Source organism: Salmo salar, chromosome 09 (genome assembly GCF_965601325.2).
Source record: "Salmo salar chromosome 09, fSalSal1, whole genome shotgun sequence".
Classification (NCBI taxonomy): domain Eukaryota; kingdom Metazoa; phylum Chordata; class Actinopteri; order Salmoniformes; family Salmonidae; genus Salmo; species Salmo salar.
Genome location: NC_138299.1, coordinates 135,098,975 through 135,116,009, shown reverse-complemented (window position 1 = coordinate 135,116,009; position 17,035 = coordinate 135,098,975). Strand labels below are relative to the sequence as shown.

The following is a 17,035-nucleotide window of genomic DNA, read 5'->3' as shown; positions in this document are numbered from 1 at the left end:
ATTGTCATTGTCATTTTAATCCATAGAGACGTGAAGGAGAAGCTCGTCGGATGTTGATCTCTTCTCGGCTGGGTCCTCATTTGGGACCAAAGTTCCTTGTTGTTAAGAGTCTCTTTCTGCTCTTGCAGACGCTAACTACAGAGGCCAACAAGGCAGAGTAGGATAGAAAAATAAAAAGGCATGTCCGTCTACTAGTGTTCGTTATTGTTTTCAGAGAGAATGATGAAACCGTAAAGTAAACATTGGCATGGGTTGTTAGTGAGGGGACTTTCATGGACTGCATTTGATGAACAGGGAGGCGTGTTCACTGTGTTGCTGGATGGATATCTCCAGAGTACAGTTAGAAAGAGAACATGTCCCCTGTTCCCTGATTAATAATGAGAGCTTCTGAGTCAAGCCTAATTGTGCAACCCTATTACGGACTACAAAGGGAAGCACAGCAGCGAGCTGCTCAGTGACACGAGCCTACCAGACGAGCTAAATAAGTTATATGCTCGCTTTGAGGCAAGCAATACTGAAGCATGCATGAGAGCATCAGCTGTTCCGGACAACTGTGTGATCACGCTCTCCATAGCCGATGTGAGTAAGACCTTTAAACAGGTCAACATTCACAAGGCCACAGGGCCAGATGGATTACCAGGATGTGTACTCCGAGCATGCGCTGACCAACTGGCAAGTGTCTTCACTGACATTTTTAACCTGTCCCTGACCGAGTCTGTAATACCAACATGCTTAAATGGGACCACCATATTCCCTGTTCCCAAGGTAACCTGCCTAAATGACTACTGACCTGTAGCACTCACGTCTATAGCCATGAAATGCTTTGAAAGGCTGGTCATGGCTCACATCAATACCGTTATCCCAGAAACCCTAGACCCACTCCAATTTGCATAACGCCCAACAGATCCACAGATGATGCAATCTCAATCACACTCCACACTGCCCTTTCCCACCTGGACAAAAGGAACACCTACGTGAGAGTGCTATTCATTGACTACAGCTCAGCGTTCAACACCATAGTGTCCTCAAAGCTCATCACTAAGCTAAGGACCCTGGGATGAAACACCTGCCTCTGCAACTGGATCCTGGACTTCCTGAGGGGTCCGCCCCCAGGTGGTAAGTGTAGTCTCCCACACAAACCTTTAGATGCTGTGACATCCTGTGGAGATTGGGCCTGGTTGAACACGTTACTCTAAAGTTGGTATCGTTTGATTGTTCAATGGTGGTTGATTTTGTTTTGAAAAAGTTACAGCTTCAGATGTTATAAATGGAATGAAATCCATTTGTCCTGTCTCTTATCCTGTCCATGGAGGAAGGCTGTATGAACAATTCTCATTTCCTAGTTTTCTAGGTCTCTGGTCTAGTAGGCATCTCTTTGTTCCTGCTTGGTCTTGTAAGTTAACCTTATCATTTATATGAAAGGCTGGGAGTTGAGGATCTACAGTATATGCGTAGAATGATGCTTTGTTAATGTCAGTATTTCCTTGTAACTTAATCTTTATGCCTTGTATGTGAACCCATTCATTTGACAGTTATTAAATAATACTTGATTTGATATTCGCTTCTCATGACCATTCCTTGATCTTAGGCAGCTAAATGCATAATAGTTGATTGCATATGGTTTTACTTTAATATGTAATGGAGTCAGATAGTAAGGTTTATCGAATGTAGATTGTTAAATATTATTTAGCTCTAGGGTAAATGATGATCCCGCCATGATATATCTTTTGGATACTTTGAACTAAATTGGAGTTTATTCCATTAGATTCCCTGATATATAACGAATACGTAGCCTACGCGGTTGATAGGCCTAATATGCAGTCAACCAATATTTTTATGCCAATCATCTAGGCAAGTATGGTCTCACATTTGATTTGACTTGGGATGACATTCTACAGTACTAGCAATATATATTGGCATGCATAAGAAAAAACCTAGGAGTATCCCCTTGAACATTGTGGATTGCAAAACTAAAGAGACATACGAGACAAGACACAGAAATAGCAACAGAAGAGTAGGATATGATGGAGAGAGACAACAGGCAAGACACAGAGACAGCAACAGAAGAATAGGATATGATGGAGAGTGACACCAGAAGAACAAAAAAGGCCTTAACAGAAGAGGATAGACAAAGGAGACACTAACAAACAAGAACCTGAGACAGCAACAGACAAGACACAAGACAGCAAAAGACAAGACACCGAGAAAGTGACAGAAGAGATGGAGAGAGAACAGAGGTTTGATGAGCACAGAGTAGACTATATCACTTCAAGCTGCTCTATAGATTCTAATTAGTTTTCAAATCAAATCAAATCAAATTTATTTATATAGCCCTTCGTACATCAGCTGATATCTCAAAGTGCTGTACAGAAACCCAGCCTAAAACCCCAAACAGCAAGCAATGCATGTGAAAGAAGCACGGTGGCTAGGAAAAACTCCCTAGGAAAAACTCCCTAGAAAGGCCAAAAACCTAGGAAGAAACCTAGAGAGGAACCAGGCTATGAGGGGTGGCCAGTCCTCTTCTGGCTGTGCCGGGTGGATATTATAACAGAACATGGTCAAGATGTTAAAATGTTCATAAATGACCAGCATGGTCAAATAATAATAATCATAGTAGTTGTCGAGGGTGCAACAAGCACGTCCGGTGAACAGGTCAGGGTTCCATAGCCGCAGGCAGAACAGTTGAAACTGGAGCAGCAGCACGGCCAGGTGGACTGGGGACAGCAAGGAGTCATCATGCCAGGTAGTCCTGAGGCATGGTCCTAGGGCTCAGGTCCTCCGAGAGAAAGAAAGAAAGAGAGAAAGAGAGAATTAGAGAGAGCATATTTAAATTCACACAGGACACCGGATAAGACAAGAGAAATACTCCAGATGTAACAGACTGACCCTAGCCCCCCGACACATAAACTACTGCAGCATAAATACTGGAGGCTGAGACAGTTTTATTTATTTGCCCAAATTATAACAGGTGAAATACAGTGAAAACGTAAAACATGGTTTACAAAACATTTGCAGGTGAGGTGAAAAAGCCTGTGAAATTACTATTAAAACAATTGTTTGCTTTTTACACTTTTTACAAACAGGACAGGATGAGAGAGGAGGATACACAAGAGACAAGTTACCTGAAAAATATCTAATCTCTCAATGTTCTAATCTCTCAATGTTCAAATCAAAGCCCATCAAATTCATGCACTTAGCTGTTAAAATTCCTTATTTTTTATGCCAGGGGAGGATAACCCCAGATCGCCTACTGGCTTTGGGCAAAGCCCAAATGTCTTAAAATCCTAGAAATGGCCCTGATCTCACCCTGCATCCCACTGCTGGATTGCCTCTGAAGTTAAGCATGGTCAGTTTTGGTCAGTCCCTCTATGGGAGATCAGATGTAGCTGGAAGTAGTGAAAAATAAATATGTGAAGGGAAAATAAATCATGAGGGTAAAACATGTGTAGAATTAAACTGTGAAACTTCACATATGTGTCCGAAAACCATGTCTGACTCGTGAAAATTTTAACAGCCCAAAAAGGTTTGTGACTTTTTTGTAAGGGAACACACCTGAAAAATGTTGGGGCTGCCTTATTAATCAATAAAAAAGTTTGAATAACAAAAGACACCCACCTCAGACGATTAGAGAAAGAGGACATTATATGAGTAGTAATACTGTAGGACTGTAGACATGAAAACATTCCAATAACAGTTGATGATACTCTTCACTTATTACACAATTGTGCCGGATGGGGCCTCTAACCGGGAAACAGGTTAATTAAGACATGTTAGTGTTTCCCCTACCACTGTAGAGGCCTGGTGGGGTTACTGGCCTAAAGATCAAATCAAGTGCACTTTATGAGAAGCTAGTAGAGTAAATATTTGATTTCCTTGTAGGTTTTCTTGGGAGGAACTGGGGTATTTTATTATTCTCCTGATCAAGTCATCATAACATGCAGTGCTTTCGGAAAGTATTCCGACCCCTAGACTTTTTCCATAATTTGTTACGTTACAGCCTTATTCTAAAATGGATTTAAAAAAAATCGAAACTGAACAATCTACACACAATACCCCATATTGACAAAGCGAAACCTGTTTTTATTTGTTTATTTTAGCAAATGTATTAAAAATAAAAAACAGAAATACTGTACCTTATTTACGTAAGTATTGAGACCCTTTGCTATGAGACTCAATACTGAGCACAGGCGCAGCCTGTTTCCATTGATCATCCTTGAGATGTTTCTACAACTTGATTGGAGCCCACCTGTGTCACACCCTGATCTGTTTCACCTGTCTTTGTGCCTGTCTCCACCCCCCTCCAGGTGTCGCCCATCTTCCCATTATCCCCTGTGTATTTATACCTGTGTTCTCTGTTTGTCTGTTTCCAGTTTGTCTTGTCTTGTCAGGTCTTACCAGCGTTCTCTCCCGCCTTCCTGTTTCTCTAGTTCTGTTTCCTAGTTTTTCCCGGTTCTGACCATTCTGCCAGCCCTGACCCCGAGCCTGCCTGCTGTCCTGTACCTGCCTGACTTGGACCTGATCACAAACCTCTGCCTGCCTCGTGTTTCTAATAAATCATCTGAGAACTGAGAACAGCCTCCCGTGTCTGGATCTGGGTCATATCCTGAGTCGCGATAACCTGTGGTAAATTCTATTGATTGGACATGATTTGGAAAGGCACACACATGTCTATATAAAGTCCTGCAATTACAGTGCATGTCACAGCAAAAACCAAGTCACAAGGTTGAAGGAATTGTCCATAGAAGCTCCAAGGCAGGATTTTGTCGAGGCACAGATCTGGGGAAGGGTACCAAAATATGTCTGCAGCATTGAAGGTCCCCAAGAACACAGTGGCCTCCATCATTCTTAGATGAAAGAAGTTTGGAACGACCAATACTCTTCCTAGAGCTGGCTGCCCAGCCAAACTGAGCAATCGGGGGAGAAGGGCCTTGGTCAGGGAGGTGACCAAGAACCCGATGGCCACTCTGACAGAGCTCTAGAGTTCCTCTATGGAGAAACTTCCAGAAGGACAATCATCTCTGCAGCACTCCACCAATCAGGCCTGTATTGTAGAGTGGCCAAACAGAAGTCACTCCTCAGTAAAAGGCAGATGACATCTGCTTGGAATTTGCCAAAAGGCAGCTAAAGAATCTCAGACCATGAGAAACAAGATTCTCTGGTCTGATGAAACCAAGATGTAACTCTTTGGCCTGAAGGCCAAGCGTCACGTTTAGAGGAAACCTGGCATCATCCCTACGGTGAAACATGGTGGTGGCAGCGTCATGCTGTGGGGATGTTTTTCAGCGGCAGGGACTTGGAGACTAGTCAGGATCGAGGGAAAGTTGAACGGAGCAAAGAACAGAGAGATCCTTGATGAAAACCTGCTCCAGAGCGCTCAGGACCTCAGACTGGGGTGAAGGTTCACCTTCCAACAGGACAACGACCCTAAGCACACAGCCAAGAGAATGCAGGAATGGCTTCGGGATAAGTCTCTGAATGTCCTTGAGGGGCCCAGCCAGAGCCCGGACTTGAACCCCATCGAACATCTCTGGAGAGACCTGAAAATAGCTCTGCTGCAACGCTCCCCATCCAAGCTGACAGAGCTTGAGAGGATCTGCGGAGAAGAATGGATGAAACTCCCCAAATACAGGTGTGCCAAGCTTGTAGCATCATACCCAAGAAGACTCAATGCTGTAATCGCTGCAAAAGGTGCTTCAACAAAGTACTGAGTAAAGGGTCTGAATATTTATGTTAATGGGATATTTAAGTTTTTTGTTTTTAATACATTTGAAAAATGTCTAAAAACCTGTTTTTGCTCTATCATTAGGAGGTATTGTGTGTAGATTGATGAGGGAAAAAAACAATTGAATCAATTTTAGAATAAGGCTGTAACGTAACAACGTGGAAAAAGTCAAGGGTTCTGAATTCTTTCCGAAGGCACTGTACACGGTTTATGTTATGACATTTTTTGGGGGGGGAAGAACACATTTCACTGCAATGCATATAATTATTGATGCTGTAGACCTAAAAACATACATAAGTGCATTTAACAGAGCTGTGCATATATACCAAGACATTAACACAGTACATCATTGTCTGAGGACTTGACAAAGAAAAGTGCATTTCAATACCACAAGATCATGTGATAAATAAATCCAATACCTTGTTACATGCTGTAGCAAATCATGTTTTATATATCCAAATCTGAAACATTAAGCCATTATTAGTGAGTACATCTTGCAATACAACAAAAAATCTCTGTTAACCTGTTCCAGTAAGTGATGTCTTTTCATATAATCAGCAATTTAAATATTAACAAATATTCTCTTATTCAATCCACAAAATACATAAAAACATTTCATCCCTTAGGCCATAGACAAGTGGACTCAGACATCGTGGATCCAGAATAAAAACAATGTAATCAAAGTACCTTACATTAATAAAAATTCTGAAATTAATCTGCAAGACAGCCGCCTGGATGAATGGGCACCACAGCTGGATCAAACAGAGGAACAGCTGGATGGCGTGGAGGATCACCATTTTATGACTTTTAGAGGAAGATTTCTTACTGTCTGATGATGCCTCTTTAGCAACTGCTATTATTCTAGCATAGGTAAACACAATGGTGATGGACATGACCAGAAAGTAGAACTGACTTACTGCTGATATAATGTGACCCTGCCACCTATGTACAACAAGCATCTCCACTGAGCACTGCTTGTCCGGAGTGTAAAAGCCCAGAGTTACTGAGGCAAGGAAGATGGAGACCATTATGATGGACTGTATGGCGCTGATGCTGTGGATGAGTAGGATGCAGTGAATGGCTCTGCGTACAGTGGAGAGCTCTCCGTGGCGCAGGGGCATGCAGATGGCCACATAGGCTCATGGCTGTCAGTGGCGTGGCAAAGGTCAATACACTCATAAACACACAGATGATAATACACACTGCAACTGGCATGGGGACTGCAAAGAAACTAAGTAGGAGCAAGATGTTAGCCACTATTAAGTACAGGCAGTCAACCAGCAGTGTGTGAGCGAAGAAGATATAGCGTGTGTTTGTCCTTTTTGAAGACGGTGAAGATGATCAAGCAGATGATGTAAATAAAGATGGCATTCAGGACCTGGACTATTACGACCTGGATTATTACAACCCTCTCATTAACCTCTAGGGGCTAGGGGGCAGTATTTTCACAGCCGGATGATAAACGTACCCAATTTAAACAGGTTACTACTCCGGCCCAGAAAATAGAATATGCATATTATTAGTAGATTTGGATAGAAAACACTCTGAATGGTGTCTCTAAGTATAACAGAACTCATATGGCAGGCAAAAACCTGAGAAAAAATTGAAAATGAAAATTTTGTGGCTGTACTATTTTCAAGTCATTGGTAATAAAACACACAGTGACAAAGGATTCATTTTGCACTTCCTATGGCTTCCACTAGATGTCAACGATCTTTATAAAGTTGTTTGAAGCGTCTATGATGAACAGAGACCGAATGAGAAGGAAGGGAAGTTGACATCCCTGGGAGGTCGTCACTTCATTATTGCGCGCACATGTGAGGCGAGACATTTTTCAAAACTTGTTTCAAGACACAGGAGAGATCGGGTTGAAATATTACTGATGTTTCACGTTAAAAATGGACCAAAAGATTGATGCTAAACAACGTTTGACATGTTTGAACGAACGTAAATAGATTTTTTTTTTATACTTTTCGTCGTGACTTTTCCCTCCCATTTTGAGTAGCCTATCGAACGCGCTAACAACACGGAACAGCATGGAGTTATTTGGACATAAATTATGAACTTCATCGAAAAAAACAACATTTGTTGTGGACCTGAGATTCCTGGAAGTGCATTCTGATGAAGATTATTAAAGGTAAGGGAATATTGCTAATGTTATTGATGGTTTTAGATGATTCCAACATAGCGGCTAGCTGTATAGCCTAGTGTATTTTTCTGACCAGAGTACTCAGATTATTGCAAATTATGCTTTCCCAGTAAAGTTATTTTGAAATCTGTCAATGCGGTTGCATTCAGAATGCAACCGTTATTCTTTGAATAACAGTTTAATACTTTAACCATGTTTTATAATGAGTATTTTTTTGTAAATTCACTGGCAGTTTTGGGGGAGACACATTTTCTCAACGACACGCGCTGATGTAAAATGCTGTTTTTGGATATAAATATGAACTTGATAGAACAAAAATGCATGTATTGTCTAACATAATGTCCTAGGAGTGTCATCTGATGAAGATTGTCAAAGGTTAGTGCATAATTTTAGCTGGTTTTCTGCTTTTGGTGATGCCTGTCCTTGAATTGAAAATGGATGTGTGTACTTTTTTGGCTATGTACTCTCCTAACATAATCTAACTTTATGCTTTCGCCGTAAAGCCTCTTTGAAAATCGGACAATGTGGTTCGATTAAGGAGATGTTTATCTTTTAAATGGTGTAAAATAGTTGATTGTTTGAGAAATTGAAATTTTAGATTTTTGATGTTTTGAATTTCCCGCCTTGCTAGCAATCCCGTCAGTGGGATTAGGTTACCCTCGATCCCCTGTCACAGAAAGGAGCTGCAACCACCTGTAGCTGTAACGTTGTCAGACATATCTGTAAAAAAGAATGAAAATGAATTATACAGTATTTCATAGAAACAATATAAACGTTTACATTTAAGTGTCAAATATTGACATCTTTAATACATTTCAAATCTTAGATAAAATCTAAAACCTCTGTTCCAGGAAAATAAATTCAATTTTGTCAGAATCTGATGCTGTCATGATTGTCGTAAGGAGTGGACCAAAACGCAGCGGGAAAATGTATACTCATCTTCTTTTTTTATTTGAAGAACGAAAAACAAAATAAACACGTATACAAAACAAACGACTCCAAACAGTCCCGTCAGGTGCAACAAACACTAAACCAGGAAATAACTACCCACAAACCCCCATAGAACAAACACCCCTATAAATAGGACCTTCAATCAGAGGCAACGAGAAGCAGCTGCCTCCAATTGAAGGTCAACCCAATAAACACCACATAGAAATAGACCAACTAGAAATAACATAGAAATACACTAACATAGAACATAACCCAAACAACCCCAAAACACCCTAAACAAACACCCCCTGCCACGCCCTGACCAAACTACAATAACAAACAGCCCCTTTACTGGTCAGGACGTGACAGATGCATTGTGTCTTGTTGGTTATAGGATACAAGTTTAAATACGGCAGATTACTTTCATAGCTTAGCAGCAGCACACTGCTAAATGGTCATTCTCCTCTTCAGTCCTCAAGCAAAGATCTACTGACAGAGAGCTATGCATGAAGTCTTTATAGAGAAATTCATTTATGAAGGGTTTCTCAAAGGAATGTTGTCGTGAATCTTCCAATACACCTCATCCCTATATTTAAACTAACCATATAACTACGTAATTCACGAACACTAATCTCCTGGGATTATATCACTTTTTCCATAATGTTCACAGGGGACTGTGTGGCATTCACTACGAGTAAAACACACATTACAGTAAACATTATGTATTGTGTGTAAATATTTTGGTAATCTGACCAAGAAGTATGGATATCTGTCTACCTGTGAGCAGTGTTTGGTGTAGTAGTGTGTAACGCAGTAGTGGATACCCCGGGCTCTTAATTAGGTTACACATTCAAACACAGATGCATGCTCTCGTCCCTTTCATGAAGTACTGTGTGAATTGTAGGCTAAATGTGCTTTATATTTAATGAGAAAATTGGAAACTATAGCTAGTGTTCTCTTAATAATAGTAAATCCCAAAAGTTGGCCTGCATATAAAAGGCAGCATCAAAACACGGTCTCTCTCATACATTAATTTCGAGTGACCATTTTTAAAAAATGTATTGAGGTTATTTGAATAATGTTCCTAGGGTAGAACGTGGCACTAATTATTGTGAGGATCAACGCTGAAGACAGAAAGCAGGTACAGGGAGAACATTTAATAGACAACGGACATGAAACAGGACAGGCACAGGGTCTGGACAGGGGACAAAATAACGACATCAATGCTGACACAGGGAACAAATGGGGGAGCAGACAATTATAGATGGGGCAGTCAACAAAGGGAAGTACCCTCCCCTCCTAGGGGCGCCACCCGGCGTCCCACCTGGGCGAGCATGATGGGCCGGCCGAGGCATGGGCGCTGGACAAGCCGGATGGGGCTTAGAAGCCTGACGAACCTGCAGAGGTGTGGGAGCCTGGCGAACCGGCTGAGGCGTGGGAGCCTGACGATCCAGTTGAGGTGTGAAAGCCTGACGATCCCGCTGCGACGTGGGAGCCTGACAAACCGGCTGAGGCATGGGAGCCTGATGGCCGGCTGCAACATGATGTGGGGTGGGCGCCTGCCGAGCCCACCGGGGCAAGAAAACCTCTCAAGCCGGCATGGAAGCCCGACGAGCTAGCTGAGGCACCCCCGGTTCCATCGGTGACGGCATCCGGGCCCGACGTCACCAACAAAAAACATACCCACCCTGATGCTTCCAATTTTGGTGTCAGCATTCTGTGAGGATCGACACTGGAGACAGGAAGCAGGTACAGGGAGAACATTTAATAGACAACGGACATGAAACAGGACAGGAACAGCGTCTGGACAAGGGACAAAATAACGACATCGATGCTGACACAGGGAACTAACGGGTGAGCAGACAATTATAGACGAGGCAATCAACAAAGGGAAGGAGTCCAGGTGAGTACTGCTGCACGTAATGATGGTGACAGGTGTGCGTAATGAAGGGCAACCTGGCACCCTCGAGCACCAGAGCGGGAGCAGGCATGACAATTATAGGCTACTACAGTTGCTAGGCTAATTGTGAGATTATAAATGATGTTACAATCAAAATGTTTAGAGTTATGTAAGTCATAGCAGAGGTAATATGTACAGTATAAAGCTAGTACTAGTGTGACTATGTGGATTTGAACCTGGGTCTCCTGCTTTTCAAAACACTGCCTTACTCCACTCAGCCAGTCTTCAGTCTTAACTGGCCTGCTGAACCACCCATGTTACACTGAGCACATGGGGCCCGATTCAGACTTGCGATACCTTGACTTAAGTCAATAAAACATGGACATTTATTTTACTTAAGTCTATGTTAAATCAACTTATCTCAAGTCTGAATAGGAATTCTACCTTCTCCTGTGTGGAATTTCAACTTTATTTGTAAATGCTTTATTTAGACAGATTAGAATTATACCGAGAATACAGAGAAGGAGTGAAAGTGGGAAAGGAATTAAAATCCTGAGTTTTAGGGCAGAAAGAGTGACACATTTATTTGTAATGTGACCCACTCAACCACATCTCCACATGTCATGTGAGGAGCTTGTGAATCGAATTGAGTTCAAGCCTGGGCACCCATGTCAGAAGACAAATGTTTAGATTGAAGGCAAAATGTGAACTTCAAACATTGTGATGCCGCACTGTTCAGAATTCCCCGTCTAGGGCATAAATGTGGAGAAAGGGAATTCATGTAAGGAGTGCCCTCTGGATAACTCTATGATGAAATGGGGAAAACAACCTGGTCACAGAGAAAAACGTATTATAATTTACGAGAATCGTACCACTTTAATTGGTATGATATGTTTCTTTACGAATCGTACTAAATATAATAGTGATCGTACAATACAATAAGAATTGTAAGACGTATAGTATCCTACATTTTGATCACATTTGACCCATTTAGTATGATATACAGTGGCAAGAAAAGTATGGATTTCTTCATAAATTGGTCATAAAATTTTATCTGATCTTCATCTAAGTCACAACAACAGACAGACACTGTCTGCTTAAACTAATAACACACAAACAATTATACGTTTTCATGTCTTTATTGAACACACCGTGTAAACATTTACAGTGTAGGGTGGGTAAATATGTGAACCCTTGGATTTAATATCTGGTTGACCCTCCTTTGGCAGCAATAAACTCAACCAAACGTTTTCTGTAGTTGCGGATCAGACCTGCACAATGGTCAGGAAGAATTTTGGACCATTCATCTTTACAAAACTGTTTCAATTCAGCAATATTCTTAGGATGTCTGGTGTGAACCGCTCTCGAGGTCATGCCACAGCATTTTAAATCGGGTTGAGGTCAGGACTCTGACTGGGACACTCCAGAAGGTGTATTTTCTTCTGTTGTTGATTTACTTCTGTGTTTTGGGTGGTTGTTCTGTTGCATCACCCAACTTCTGTTGAGCTTCAACTGGCGGACAGATAACCTTACATTCTCCTGCAAAATGTCTTGATAAACTTGGGAATTCATTTTTCTGTCGATGATAGCAAGCTGTCCAGGCCCTGGGGCAGCAAAGCAGCCTCAAACCATGATGCTCCCTCCACCATACTTTACAGTTGGGTTGAGGTTTTGATGTTGGTGTGCTGTGCCTTCCAAACAACTCAACTTTAGTTGAATCTGTCCAGGTGCTCTTTTGCGAACTTCAGACGTGCAGCAATGTTTTTTTGGACAGCAGTGGCTTCTTCTGTGGTGTCCTCCCATGAACACCATTCTTGTTCAGTGTTTTAGTTATCGTAGACTCATCAACAGAGATGTTAACATGTTCCAGAGATTTCTGTAAGTCTTTAACTGACACTCTAGGATTCTTCTTAACCTCATTAAGCATTCTGCACTGTGCTCTTACAGTCGTCTTTGCAGGACAGCCACTCCTAGGGAGAGTAGCAACAGTGCTGAACTTTCTCCATTTATAGACAATTTGTCTTACCGTGGACTGATGAACATCAAGGCTTTAATTAGGGAATTAAGTCAAGGTCAGAATACGGCGTATCAGACACACCTGGCCACACCTTCATTTATTCGATCTCCACCCCAAATGAATAGCGGGTGAATAGCATGCTATTCTCATGCTTAAGTTCAAGGTCAGAATACTCATAGAGAGAATGGAATAAAAACGGAATTACGTTTCATTTAAGCGCGATTAACTCAGGTCGGAATCGGGCCCAGTGTGATTTCATTCCTCTGTGACCAAGAGAAAGTGGTCTTGTTTAAATTCTATGAAATTGCTCAGCATTCGTAAATCCGGCTGAGAATATCGCAGAAAGATGAAACCACAACTGTTGGATTTGCAGAACTGTCACATTTCAATTGCCGTCTCCCAGTCTGGGCTCCATCACTCAGAGGGAGAGCAAATCGATTCTTTGTCTGGATAGGCCAGAAAATGTGACAATTTAAGCCAGCTCCACTGAGAGAGTGGTAGCAGAGAGCTGACAAATAGGACTTTCTAGCACTGTATGACTTTCACAGAGCACTTTGTACACCAGAAATTCAGACGGAACCAGTCCAGAACCACTCAAAGTCCCCCATAAAGGGGACTTAACGTCTAAGAATGAAAATACACACGCTTTATAATTATATAATGTTTGTCATCCAGACAGGGTTTGACTCTTTTGATATATTTTAATTGACTAACATACAAAAGGTTGAGGTTGTGCATTACAGTAGGTAACTTATCTAGGCTACTAGTCTGTATAGACTCAAATAAAGTCATTGATTTGACCAGTGGCTCTGCTTGTGTACCAGTTCATTTGACCCTGGGCTTGGTGGCCAGGGCTCTGGGGCTGACACTGACCCTGTGTCTGTGTGAGCAGCGCAGAACATCTCCCCTCATGTAGCCCCTCAGGCACCAAGTGGGGATATCAGTTATAATGACAAGGGATGTTTTTAAAAGGGGCATAGCATTTGGTGTTCTCTTGTGCTTCATCACTGTAGACTAGATTCAGCCACACGGACTGCAAGAGCTTGATAAGAGTGAATGCCACCAAAGGGTTTGCCATAACAGCTGATGGTCCATTGTACACCTCACTGTGCAAGTCTGAAACCTTTGCAGAAAACTTGCAGAAAGAGTAAGGCTCTGTGTTATAAGTTAGAGAGAATACTTCACCCTACGGTAATACCATGATAGATGGTTAAGGGGGAGACAACCAAGCAATGATATATGCATGAGGCTTTCCATGGAAATCAACCTGCTAGAATGCATTTTGAGTTCATGATAGGCTAATAGTATATTTTATTGATTACTAATGTTAAGTTCTAGAGTTACCTAGAAGATAATAGTATAATGAAATTGTATGGAGCAGAATATAATAAAGGACACAGCCCCAACATATGGCTTACTAATTGTTAGACACAATTATCTTGATGCGTTTTCTCTCTCTCTCTCTCTCTCTCTCTCTCTCTCAAAATCACTGACTCTATTACAAATGAGTGATAGGCTATGAAGCGCATGTGCATCATGACAACATACATGTCTGTCAGTGGTGGAAAAAGTAACCAATTGTCATACTACAGTAAAAGTAAAGATACTTTAATAGAAAATTACTCAAGTAAAAGTGAAAGTCACCCAGTAAAATACTACTTGAGTAAAAGTCTAAAAGTATTTGGTTTTAAATATACTTAAGTATCAAAAGTAAATGTAATTGCTAATATACAGTATACTTAAGTATTAAAAGTAAAAGTATCAATCATTTCACATTCTTTATATTAAGCAAACCAGACTGTATGATTTCTTGTTCATTTAATTTACGGATAGTGAGGGGCACACTCCAACACAGAGACATAATTTACAAACAATGCATTAGTGTTTAGTGTGTCCGCTCTAGGAATATAGTGGAGCAAAATTAAAAGTTGTCAAAAAGATAAATAGTAATTACAGATACCCAAAAAACGACTTAAGTAGTACTTTAAAGTATTTTACTTAAGTACTTTACACCACTGTATCTATCCAACTGTCACTCACCTTTTGATGGGTTCAAAGTCTCTCCGAATCATGTTCGATATAAGTTTCTAAATTATCAATACATTGGCTTTCAACATTCATGGCTTGTTTGACGTTCAATAAGGACGTATACATCTCACCAAAGATAATGGAATTGAAATCATATTGATTATAACACAGACTTTGTAAATGGATTTGAAATAATATAGCATTTTGCACGCACATTATGTCCTGGATGAAGTTTAAAATGTAAATGTTGCCTAAACTTGCAGCAGATTTTTGGTCGACTCTAATCTCCATCGTGGTCTTGCTGTAAAATTATGACATTGATGTCAGTTTCTTAAATTGACTCAAATCTGTCCTACGTTAGGAAAGCTGTGCTTGACCGGTCCTGCCATTCTGTGTGATTCTCCCCCAATGTTCTATCTCAGCAGAGCACGAGCCGCTCTGACAGCTGAGATATGAGCAGTCATTACTTCACATCATCTGTCATCAGGAGGAATGTTTGAGAATGCTTGTTAATTTATTAATAACAATCTCATACATGAAGTTGCATGATTAATGAACATTCATGTTACAGTAGGTAGGTATAGTAATTAGGAAAACTGGTTTTGCTCTAACTTTATAGCAACAGTTTGCACTTTGGAATTATTATGTGTTAATTTGCTCAGTCCCTCCGGCTTTCCACTCTACATATATTAGTCTCATTAACTGGTTTTATAATAACTCTCTGAATATCAAATAATCAATATTTTTATTTTGCCAAAGAAACTGCATGTCTTCCTATGGGCGCACAGTCATCTAGCCCGGTGGCTCAAGTTACAGTATCTGTGCACCAGCAACATGTCCACAACTTGACAAGTTTGGAATTATAGTGACATCTAGTGTTCCAGTTTACTGTTTGTAAAGCAATCTTCTCAATCCCAAAGTAAGCTTCTGTGTTTGAAGATTTTTTTTTTTTTAAAGACACCCCTTTCATCCAGCCAGGGTTTTACTCTTTTGAGATATTTTAATTGACTAATATACAGACTCAAATAAAAATATGGATTTGGCTCTGGGGCTGACCCTGACCCAGTGTCTGTGTGGTGGCCGGGGCTCTGGGGCTGACCCTGACCTTGACCCTGAACCTGTGTTTGTGCGAGCAGCACAGTACATCTCCCATCACGTAGCTCCTCAAGCTCTCATCTCTCAGACCATAGATGAGCGGGCTAAGGAAGCGCGGCAGCAGTATGAAGCAGAAGTAGATGAAGAAGGAGATGTGCTCGGCCAGCCAGCCAGCGTGCATACTGATGAGGCTCTCCAAGACCGGTTGGGTGAAGGCAATCATGCACAGAAGCAGCTGAAAGCCGTGGAGCAGCACTGTATGCATGGCCTTGGCCACCGACGCCCGGTCCTGACGCATCTTCCTGGTCTCCAGCAGGATCCTCATGTAGGTGAACATGATGATGGCCAATACCGCCGCGAAGAACAGCCCATTCAGGGACACCTTAAACAGTGTCTGGACAGGGGACGAGTTGAGGACCGTGGTTCTGCAGATCACTGGGGTTGAGATGACATTGACGCCAGGCTGTGGCTTTCCCAGAGAGAAGTCCACAATGGGCAGGATGCAGCTGACCAGCCACAGGCTCAGGATGATGATCCAGATACGGTCAGCGTGCCAGGCAGCTGGACGCTGCAGAGGATAGAAGATGGCCACGTAGCGCTCCAGGGACATAGCTGCCAGGATCAGAGGGGTGTTGTGGAAGGTAGCGGTGGAGAAGAAGAGTAGAGGGGCACAGTAGACGATGGCAAACTTCACTTTGCCAACAATGAAGAGGAAGAGGAGGACAGAGGAGAGGAGCTGCAGAGTGTCATTGATCAGCATGTAGGCAAACAGGATGTATCGGGAGTTGTCCAGGAACTGTCTGTGGGAGGCGAAGGTGTGCAGCATGATGATGATGCAGTAGAGAAAGATGCAGAAGAAAGAGATCACCACACACACCTTGATTATTACAGACAGGCTCGTTTGTGAGTTGATTGCATTGCCTGGAAGTTCGGTCAGATTCTGCATTTTTCAGTGTGGCCTGCTTGAGGAATGGTCAATGTTTGCAAATCTGAAATGTTGAAGAAAACAAAGACTTGATATACACACAGAACAACAATTCATGACAATATACTGGATCCCAAAGATGAATAAGAAGTCATGAACTAACCTCAACCTGTCCTCTGATGGAGAATGTAAAGGTTTGGGAGGGATGGGTTGTGGATTTTTATACATTTTTCTCCATGATGCAAAACAGAGGCATTTCCTTTTTCCAA

At 41.7% G+C, this 17,035-nt stretch overlaps 1 protein-coding gene and 1 pseudogene across 1 annotated transcript; both read right to left on the bottom strand.

The window, feature by feature from the left end:
- Positions 1-6,306: 6,306 nt before the first annotated feature.
- On the bottom strand, positions 6,307-14,790 carry LOC106612751 (odorant receptor 131-2-like; annotated as a pseudogene).
- Positions 14,791-15,767: 977 nt separating this feature from the next.
- On the bottom strand, positions 15,768-16,787 carry LOC106612752 (odorant receptor 131-2-like). The gene has a single exon (XM_014214230.1). The coding sequence runs from the start codon at positions 16,785-16,787 to the stop codon at positions 15,768-15,770; it is 1,020 nt and encodes a 339-aa protein (XP_014069705.1).
- Positions 16,788-17,035: the final 248 nt, after the last annotated feature.

What these genes read in the sequence shown, in the direction of transcription:
- LOC106612752 (XM_014214230.1), bottom strand. Translation starts at nt 16,787, where the DNA reads ATGCAGAATCTGACCGAACTTCCAGGCAATGCAATCAACTCACAAACG.